The following is a 10497-nucleotide window of genomic DNA, read 5'->3' as shown; positions in this document are numbered from 1 at the left end:
GCAGTTACGGGGCGGATTCAATGATTAATGCCGGTTCGCCTTTTTGGTCTTTGGACAGCAGTCAGTGGGCGCTCGCGAATAACCAATCTGCTTCCCCTTTCGCTCCCGCAGAAATTTTGTGAGCCACGAGACACGGTGGGCCTCCCAGACCCGGTATGGTCCCGCCGAAGGGTCCCCTAAGCTCGCCAAAGCCTAGTCCGTGGCTCGCGGGCGTGCGGCGCGCGGGGGACTACAGTTTCCAGAGTGCCCTGCGGCGACGGGCGGAGCCGGGGAGCGCTCGCAGCCAATTAGGGGGTCTCCGGGCGCTGCCGGGGAGCGGCAGGTGGAGTCGGGGCGATGGGCGGGGGCGGGGCCGGGTCCCCGGAACGCGTCCCGGGGCTTGCGGGCTGGGCGGGGGCGCGGCGCGAACTGGGTCTACATCGGGAGGCGGCCCGGAGATTGGACCGAACGGGGGCGGGGACCGCGGCCGCCTGCGCTGTTCCGGGTGCTCCCGCCGCGCGCAGCCCAGGGCGCACTTGACCGTGGTCTGGCTGCGGGGAAGGGCGGGTCTGGGGAGAACCCCCGAGCGCTGCGGCGTCCTCCAGCCCCTCCCTCGCGACCGCCGGAGCCACAGCCCGAGCCGGAGCCGGCGCCACCTCGCCCCCCGGCTCGCGTGCCCCCAGCCATGGCTTTCGCCAATTTCCGCCGCATCCTGCGCCGCTCTACCTTCGAGAAGAGAAAGTCCCGCGAATATGAGCACGTCCGCCGGGACCTGGACCCCAACGAGGTGTGGGAGATCGTGGGCGAGCTGGGCGATGGTGCCTTCGGCAAGGTTTACAAGGTGAGGGCGCTGTGCTGTTGGTGGCTGGCTCGGGGCGCGTGGAGCGGCTCCGGAAGGAAGGGGCGCTGGCCCTGGTCAGTCTCGGCCACGGCTTGGGAGAACGCAGAGAGCTGCCCGGCCCTGAACTCGGAGTCCCGGGGTCCTGTCCTGGTGATCCTTGTTCTTCGCTGGGGTGGGGGTGGGGTATCCTCACACAGCCCGGCTGAGTCCCTGCGTGCCGGACGTCCCCTCCGGGCACGGCTGCTGCCCCCGAGCTAAGTTTCTGAGCACTTCCTGTGCGCCCCGCACGGCTCTCGGCGCCGCAGGGGGAGACAAAGGGGGCGCTTATAGGACTTTAGCATCCGAGACGAGGCATCCGCGGTAAAACTGATACTAGGCATACTTTTTAAGGGAGGCCACTCAGATGCTGTGAGAGTGCCGAGGCGATGGGGACAGAGAAACTTGGCTGCGTCTGGAAGGGTTGAGTCCGATGAAGTTGGGGACACACCTGAAGACGAGCCAGAGACGGGAGAGACAGGAGGTGGAGGGGGGGCGGATTGTCTAGAGTGAGAGGTTAGGCATGGAAATGTGGGCTGGGGCTGGGCAGAGGGGAGAGTCAGGGCCTCGTGAATCCTGCGCTTCGGGGGTCAGATTTGAGTATGGGATGAGTCACAGCTGGGGAGTCTCCCAGTCTGCAGTCACCTTTCCCTAGAAGAATAAAAGGACAGAGAGCTTTTGCGGAGGGGTGGGTGGGGCAGAGCTGATTAATTGTAGTCACGTTTGCAGCGGGTCATTGTCTGGTTTCTGGTCCTGAGAACAAATTCTGAGTTGCTCAGTCGTATTGGGGACCCAAACACTTAGAGCTTGACTCTACGCTTTCCCTGATCTCCTTTCCCCCAGGAAACTCTTTACTGAGAGAAACCCACATGTTAAGCTGGTGGTTTCTCCAGGAGGGCACCTCCTTCCTAAGCCGCCATCACCTTCTTTGGGGCTCCTATAGCTTGTAGACCACCCTGACCCCAGGATTTCCCTTTTGGGAGCCTGGACCACAGAGAGAGCTTCTCTAGGCCACCCCTGGTCAAGACTTGCTCTCTTTGCCTTGAAAGTGGTGGAGAGCCTAATCACCAAAGTGTAGTCCCTGGAGGAGTAGCACCAGCATCACCTGGGAGCTCGTTAGAAATGCAGAATCTCAGGCCCCACCCTAGACCTAATAAATAATAAAGTAGGGTCTGCATTTTAACAGATGCCCAGATCCCCCTGATTAGAATCCCCCATGTTACGTGCGCATTAAGTTTGAGAAACATTGCTCTAGGGGCAATTTGGAAGTCACCCAGGCCCATCAGGGTGCCTGTTTTGTTACCTTACCACCTCCCCACGGAGCCAGCACTTCCTGTTACAGGGTGAAAGCCCCACTGGAGCAAAGGTTCTGTGGTTGGAAGGCTGGCCTCTGTGACACTCATACCTGTGGCTCTCAGCTGCCTTGATTTGCTGCCTTTCTCTGCCTGAGGGTTCTGCACGTATTCCAGGGCCGTCAGCATATACTTCACTCGCACATCTTTTCTTTCCCCTTCTCAGAGCTGCCTCTTCCTCCTAGCGGCACCAGGAAACTGTCCTCAGTCTTGCGGCCCCCATGGACACCCCGCCGGTGTACTTGCCTTCCCCTCACGGAGCCTGCTCTTCCAGGTGTGCTCTGACCACCGTGAGAACAGCTGGACCCTTGGTCAGCTCACCACATCCCCCGCTTTCTCCAGAAGGTTCAGTTGGTGTTTTTAGTGCACGCTGTTGGCTCTCACTGATGTTGTTTTGTTAGGGGCTGACTTTCCATTGCAGTCTTGTCCCTGTCCCCTAATGAATCCTGGCTTCATGGGGTTCATTTTCTTTCAAACCTAAATGTAGAACTTTGCTTCTAGGCTGGTAAGATTTCCCCTTGTCAGTTTCGATTGTCATTTCCTCCTGCTTTAGCCCCATAAAACTCCCTTACAACTGAAAGTTTCATACAAAGGAGCCCATCTGATTCACAGGTTATTTTGTCTCCTCCTGGTTCTCCAGAGCACGTGGGCCCTTTTAAAAGTGAGTCTAGTGCTCAAAGCTGTGAGCCTGGCTGCACCACAAGTCCCTCCCCACCACCTCCGAACCCATGATTTTCTCATAATTAAGACAAGGGAAAGGTAGATCAGGAGAGCTGTGTGATGGCTGACACACCTGGACATTTTTTAGGTTCCCTGCCTGGCCTTAGTGTGTGACCCTCTGATCTAACCTAACCCCATGTTACACGCAGGAATACAGGGGCTCAGGGAAAGAAAGGGACTAGAACCCAAGGCTCTGGGCTTAGTTACCAGCTAAGGAAGACCCGTCTTGGATCAGAGATCCCTGTGACCTCGTCTCCTACCCTGGAGAAGTGCTGCTTAGTCAGCCCCTTAGAGTTGAAGTTGAAGCAGGTATTGCTTTACTAAAGATTCTAATCAGGGACCATAACTCCTTCCCACTTCATTGTTCCCTGGCATGGCCATTTCAGCAGCACAGGCCAGAGGTTCCATCTAGGGTTTATGTCTGGGACCAGAACTTCCATTTTGACATGGCACCTTGGTAACCAGTTGGCTGTGAGCTGGCGAAGTGATGGCCAGCAGCATCTCCTCTCCCTGTCCTAGAACTAGCAGATTCTTCTCCTGGCAGCCTAGGTGGTGAAGGCCTTTCTGAGGATTTCGCTGCTGTAAGAAGCCATAGGAATCCCAGTTTGTCAAAGACTTGTCAGAAGAGGACTCCAATTACAGATTTCCTGAGCAGTCTCTTGCAGAGGCTCAAAGCCTGATGTCTTGAGACATTAGTGTCTCAAGATAATGGAGCCTCTTTTTCCCTCTTCTCCGTGATAAATCATCAGTTGATCTCGGGAGAAAAAGAGGCTTGTAGGATTGATTTTTTGCACAGTCAAGTTCATGCTCACCTACTCCTTAAGCGATTTCAAATTGATTTCAAAAGAAAATCATTTCTAGTTCATTACTAGATACAAAGTAAAAGTCACGAGCTATATAGTTTCAAAATTCTTGCCCTTAATAATAATCTGTATTCTGAAGACAGGATGGAAAGGGAAGTGTTTGATATCGGGTTGAATGGAAGAAACTGCCTTCAGCAGGGTGTGCCCGCTGTCCTAGCTGTGGGTGAAACAGATACTTATGTGCTGAACAGAGACAGGGAGCGTGTGGGCATGAAGAGTTGGGTTAACAGGCTGAGATGATTTTTCTGCTTCTTGAAAATTGCTTTAGTTGTCGTCTTATGTTGTCTTTAAGCTTTTAAAAGGTTTATGATTTTGCAAAATTAGGTGTGTAGTACAAATTTTTTTTTAATTAAAAAGAAAAACATTACCCTAAGTCCCATCAGTTGCTGTTGACATTTTGATATATTTCCTTCCAGACTTAATCGATTTTTATGGAGAAAAAAATTTTTTTAATGCAGGGTTGTAATAATACATACCTACAGTGTTTTATGTTATCTTTCATTCCTAAAGCCTCTTCCTGTGTTATTCTAAATGCTTCACACATACCTTCTGGGATGGCTCCGTGCCCCCATGATTTTAATCTTATTGGATATTTAAGTAATTCCCACCCCCCCCCCATTTTCTTTTTACTATTAACAAGTTAAAATTGACTAAATGCTTATCATGTGCCAGGCGCTGTGCTAAGCCCTTTACACAACACAGTCAGGTCTGCTGTAATGTAAATATGCCTTCCTAAAAATCCCTGAATTGTGCAAAACATGCAACAAAAATCAGAGGCCTTGTGAGAAAAATGGGGCTAAGGGCACAACACTCAAAAACTTCATCGGTACCTTAGAAAAAAATAAAGATAGGAACCTAGAAAACAAGTAGCACCGTTTTACACAAGTTTTGCAGATAAGAAATACAAAATTATCGCAATAAATAACAGCACTGAACTGGGAAAGAGGTCTGCAAGGATGCTTGTGGCCGTGGGTGGGAAGCATTGCAGTACGTGAAGCTGTGGAAGGAGGGTTATCTGAAAAGAGGGTTATCTGAAATCAGGGGGCACGTCGGACCCCCAGATGGGGTGGGTGTGGCTTAAAGGTTGCTGACAGATGTTTGAGGTGCCTGTGCCATTTGTGCATTCCTTTGCTGCTCGGCTCACCTGGGTGAAGTTTTCTGCGTTCACCTAGTGTTTCTGGCAGACAGAACAGAACATAAGCAAATGTGAATTTAGCCTTTTGATAAAATTGTTCCCTAATACATCAGTGGTGTTGGAACAAAATTGGCATTTTTTAAAGTAAACTTTATAGCAAAGCTGACTGTATATTTTTATTTATTTACTTTTGGCTGCATTGGGTCTTTGTTGCTGCACACGGGCTTTCTCTAGTTGCGGCGAGCGGGGGCTACTCTTCGTTGCGGTGTGCGGGCTTCTCATTGCGGTGGCTTCTCTTACTGTGGAGCATGGGCTCTAGGCATGCGGGCTCAGTCGTTGTGGCTTGCGGAGCCTAGAGAGCAGGCTCAGTAGTTGTGGCGCACGGGCTTAGTTGCTCCGCGGCATGTGGGGTCTTCCCGGACCAGGGCTCGAACCCGTGTCCCCTGCATTGCACCACCAGGGAAGCCCTAAGCTGACTCTATATTGATGAACAGCTTTGCTTGTAAAGTTTTTATATTTTAAATCATTTTTTTATGCTAGACTCCTAGAAGGGAGTTACTCGGTTGAGGGAGTGATGCATGGCTCTTTGAGGGTGGTTTTTAAAAGAAAATGAGATAAATTAATAGAGGCCCCCTTTGCCCCTTGCCTTCGCTTAAGAGCCAATCCCCGAGTCCTCTGGGACCCTGCAGGAACCCGGGATCTTGGCAGCGGCTGCCCCACAGGTGGGGACCTCAGGTGCCCCCGGGCTCAGAGAGCCATTGTTAAGCCCCATCCTTCGGGTGCCATATCCTGCCCTGACACCCAGTTCAGACAAAGCTTAGGTTCTGAGCCCTCCCCGGCCAGGCCGGCTCCTTTCCCCTCTTCTCTGCCTAAGAGTTTTTAAGCCTCGGTTTCCGCTCCTCCGCTTCCTCCTTCCTCCGGGGTCTGCCGAGGTCTCCCGTGCGCCTCCCCTCCTCCTCCGGAAAGAGCTCTGCCCCCAGGCAGTAACCTTATTTCCGCTCAGTCTAGTGTTTTTAAACACAAGTCCATGCTATTGTGAGTGGGTTCCTGGCTGGGTCCTAAAACCAAGGTGGCCGGAGCTTCCTGGGGATGTTGCCTGCCCAGGGGGTCTGCTTGGGTCTGGAGGGGCTGATTTAGCACTGGCCGCCCTGAGACTTGTTCTGGCTGGGTCTAGAGCAGGCCAGGGTGAAGTGAGCTAAACAACTAACTGTGCCCCCAGCCTTCACCTCCACCCAGGGTCCCCTGGCCTCCTGAGGTTACCCGGACTAGGGGGAAACCCCCAGGGGCTGCCGCCCCACAGGCCCCCAGAAAACAGCCCGGGATGGTCACTCCCAGGCCCAGCTGCTGCTGAGGGCGGTGGAGCAGGGTGGTTAAGGGAAGCAACTGGGGCTCAGGAGGATCTGGGTTGTAACCCCAGACAAGTGATCCCCTGCCTTCTGAGCCTCAGACTCTTTTGTCTGTAAAACGGAGGTGATAATTTGGAGGACGATGGAGGACGAGATGAGCTAGGGAGGTGTAATACATTCAGCACCTGATCTCCACCCAGGAAGTGGGCAGGAAAGGATGATAGTTCATTATGGTTGATGCTCTTGCTATCAGATGGAGAAGGTCCTGGCCAGTTACTGCAGCTAAACTGGGGACAAGCAGAAGGACTTCAGTGTTTGTAGCTTGTCCGTGAAAACAGGCTCCCCACCTTGGCACTGTTGACGTTTGGGGCAGCTCATTCTTTGCTGTGGGGGCTGCCTGTGTGTTATAGGATGTTAGCGGCACCTCTGGCTTCTACCCACAAAAGTACCACCACTGCCGGCACCTCCCCCTCCACCCGCAGTTGCCAAAAATGTCTCTGGACAAGGCCACATGTCCCCTGGGGGGCAAGATCACTCCCGTGGCACACTGCTGCCTCATACAAATGAATGTGCCTCGATTCAGTTCAGCAAACAGGCCGCGTTCACCTGTGTGTATCACATCCCTGGGTGTGTGATGAAAGACTCGGGCCTCACAGCCAGGCAGACCAGGCTTTCAATCCTGGCTGCCCCACTTCGCCGCTGTGTGAAGTCAGGCGAGTGGCTTGTCTCTGAGCCTCAGTTTCCCCATGTGTCCGGTTGGGCTGAGACCAGTACTCACCCCACAGAGCAGCTGTGAGAATCAGACCAGTAGCTCAGAGGTGCTCAGGATGGGCCAGGCGCCTGCCTCCCCTGCTGCTTTCAGGGCCACACGGGGGAGGAAAAGAAAGCTCTGCCAGGGTGAGAGAGCTGTAGCAGGACCAAGATGGGGCTGGAGTGAGAAGGGACGGCTTCCACCGGGCAGGGCGGGTGGGACGGGATAGAAAGCTGGAGGGAAGGAAGTCTGGGCCAGGAGAGAGGCCGGACAGTGAGGCCTGAGGTTGTGCCCTGGTGGCCCTTGAGCCAGGAAGGGCCTGCAGACGGGTTTGTGTGGCTCCCACGGTGGCTGAACCAAATTTAAAGTGATTGCCAGCATTCTGAGATCAGGAGAGTTCATATAAGAGCCCTGATCCCTGTCTTCTGTGGAATTATCAGATATGCTGGTACCGCCCACGTGTACTCCTGCGGGGCCACATCTGCTGGAAGTGAGGGGCAGCCTCTGGGGCAGCGCTGCCCAAAGGGTATGTAACAGGAGCTGCGTGTGCAAATTACAGTGTTCTAGTAGCCTCATTCAAACAAGGAAAAACACCAGGAGAAATGAATTTCAATAGTATATTTTAATTATCCCAGTATTTCCAAAGTATGATCATTTCAGCATATAATCAATACAAAGAAAGAGTTATTTAAAGTTCCCATTCCATACTAAGTCTTTGAAATTGGTGTGCATTTGGCATTTGCAGTGTGTCTCGGTGTGGACCAGCCACGGTTTAGGTGCTCGGTAGTGACCTTGGCTGCTATACTGGGCAGCGCAGATCTGGCCTCTCTGTCCTCCAGCACCTGGTGCCCTCCCCCTGCTCTACTGTACACATTTCAAATGCCTCCTCAAGCCCAGTGGTCAGTGGGTTTGGGAGCTGGGCTCGGCCTAGAGAGCTGGCCAGGGCGGGCCAGGTCTAGAACAGTGTGTGGGGGCCAAGTCAAGAGAGCCTTGAATGCCAAGTTGAGGGATTTGAATATGACGGTTACCGTCCTGCCTGCCCCAAGCCTCCGGGGCCTGACCAGGTCATGAGGTCAGCCTTGTGTGGTGTTAGAGAAGAGTGATCTTTGGATGGTCACCAGATGGGGAGTGGCTTGCCCACACAATTGGGGGATGCCAGAGCCAGGTATCCTGGCTGCCCAAGGTCAGGGTAGCCACTGATGAGTGAAGGCTGGGACAGAGTGGCCACGTCTTGGCGGCTGGAGCCGGTGGGGGTGGGAGGGAGGACCAGAGCTGTGGCTGGAGCTCAAGTTAGAGTGCAGGGAGGGGAAGTGACTGATGGAAGGGGACTAGCCCGAGAGGGTGATGTTATACGCGGGTGAGAGGCGTGGAGGGTTCTAGAGAACTAGGCCTGGTAGTCAGTAAGGAAAGCGAACAGAGTCGGTGAGATGGGAAGGGAGGCTCACGTTTGCCAGGGACTAGAGATGGTCCGGGAACTTGGATGTGATCCTGGATCCTGAAGTTAAAGCCTGGCCTTCCCTCTTGCAGGTTATGTGATCCTGAGAAAAGTACTTACATGTGCCTCGGTTTCTTTAGTTGCAGAAAGGTACTGCTTCATAGGGTTGTTGGAGTATGAAATAGCCCATGTAAACCACTTAGTTCAGGACTCTGGAAAAGCTCACATGGGTGTTAGTCATTAGCATGATCAGCTGAACACCTCCTATGTGTCAGGCACTGTGGGTTCCAAGGTGAACAAGATAAATGAGTGGGGAGTTGACTTTTGCTCCATTCATTTTTTTTTTGGCCTCACCACGTGGCATGCAGGATCCTAGTTCCCCAACCAGGGATTGAGCCCGTGCCTGCTGCAGTGGAAGCACGGAGTCTTAACCACTGGACCGCCAGAAAAGTCCCACTCCGTTCTTATCTGTCCATCATTCCATCATATATTCTTCTACCAGCCCCATGAAAGGCAGGAGTTAGTATCCCCACCTGATGAAGCAGAAGCCCAGAGAGGTACAGTGACTTGCTCAGCATCACACAGCTCTTCTGTGGCAAAGTTGGGACTTAAACCCAGATATCTCTGGCCAGGAGCCTCTGCCTTTTCTGCTGTACAATACAGAGGGGAAGACAAAGGGGCTTATTGGGAGGAGAGGGTCCAGGGTCCCTTCAGTGTGGTACCTCCTGTGGCCTTGACATTTGTGAGCCCAGGAATGTGACCCTTCTTTGGGCCTGCCTCAGCCTCCACTGAATCTGAGCCCTGGGATGGCGATGGTGGCCTCAAATGCGGAGGAAGTGGTGATGGTCTTGGGCAGGGCTAGCAGAGGAAGTGGCAGGGGAACGGGGCGGTGTCAGGGTGGGGAAGCTGGGTGCTTCTGAGGCCCTTGTGGGTCCTAAGGTGCTGAGCACTCCTGTGGGCTGCCAGCAGGGAGGGAGGGACAGGCAGGGAGGAAGGGACTTGCAAAAGAGCTTCCTCCTTCTACCCCCTCCTCCCGCTCTCCATGTGCTCACTCTTCTTTCTCTTCCCCTTTCTCTCTGCTTTCCCCTTTGCTACAGTTTTTTTTCTTCCTTCTCCTATAGCTTATTTTTTCCTCCTAAGAACAGGCTGTACCAGAACCAGAATTCAAGCCCTAAGGGTGGCAGGTGGAGGGTTAACCACTCTGCTGGTGACTAAAGAGTTAACATTAGCCAGCCTCCAAGTCTAAGGAGGATGGGGGCCACTGAGAGCAGTTGAAGGAAGCACAGCCGTTTCTGCCTCAGGACCTTTGCACTTGCTGGTCCCTCTGCCTGCCACTCTCTTCCGATGACTGCACAGCTGGCTCCTTCTCATCCTCTGGGTCTCAACTCCCATGTTCCCTCCTGACCACAGTGACAGCTCCCTGCTGATTTCCTTCAAGGCTTCTGTCACAAACTGGGATTCTCTTGTGTGTCTCCTTGTTTATTTTCTTTCCTCTCTGGAGAACGTAAGGTCCTGGAGAGCAGGGAATTATCCATCTTTTGTGGATAACAGGTATGTGGTAGATACTGAGTTAATACCTGCTGAATGAATAAACGAATTGTAGTAAATGCCAGACCCCGGCTCCCCCCTCTCTTTAGGCAGAACAGCACTGTGGTGATGAGTGCAGGCACTGAAATCAGTTCTGAGCTTTCTCCTGGCTTTGCTGCCTGCTTGCTGTGTGACCTTGGGAAAGTCACCTCACCTCTCTGAGGCTCAGTATCTTGAGCTGTAAAATGAGGATCAAAATAGTGCTTCCCTCAGGGAATTTGTGAAGATGGAGACGTGTGGCCAACCCTAACACCGTGCCCAGCATGGAGGAAGGAGAAGTGAATGGGACTGTTGTCATTGTGATGATGATGATGTTCTCTGCACGTTGACTAGATTGCCTGGCCTGGCTTTCTGATGATTGACAGGCAGATCCCCTTGGGGCTCCTGGTCCACCTCCCCTTGCTTGTTACACTGGAGGCTGCTCCTGGGTAGACGCTGGTGTGTCAAGTCCC

The 10497-nt window shown here is 53.2% G+C and overlaps 1 protein-coding gene across 1 annotated transcript in view; it reads left to right on the top strand.

Annotated features, from left to right (window-relative positions):
* Positions 1-398: 398 nt before the first annotated feature.
* Positions 399-10497, top strand: part of STK10 (serine/threonine kinase 10) — a 116427-nt gene continuing 106328 nt past the window's right edge. The window contains exon 1 of the mRNA XM_068536358.1: positions 399-820. Within this exon, the coding sequence (XP_068392459.1) occupies positions 665-820 (156 nt within the window). The 5' untranslated portion in view covers positions 399-664. The remainder of the gene's footprint in view (positions 821-10497) is intronic.

This window comes from Eschrichtius robustus, chromosome 2, assembly GCF_028021215.1.
Source record: "Eschrichtius robustus isolate mEscRob2 chromosome 2, mEscRob2.pri, whole genome shotgun sequence".
Classification (NCBI taxonomy): domain Eukaryota; kingdom Metazoa; phylum Chordata; class Mammalia; order Artiodactyla; family Eschrichtiidae; genus Eschrichtius; species Eschrichtius robustus.
The sequence above is the reverse complement of the archived record's forward strand: the minus strand, read 5'-3'. Positions and strand labels throughout refer to the sequence as shown.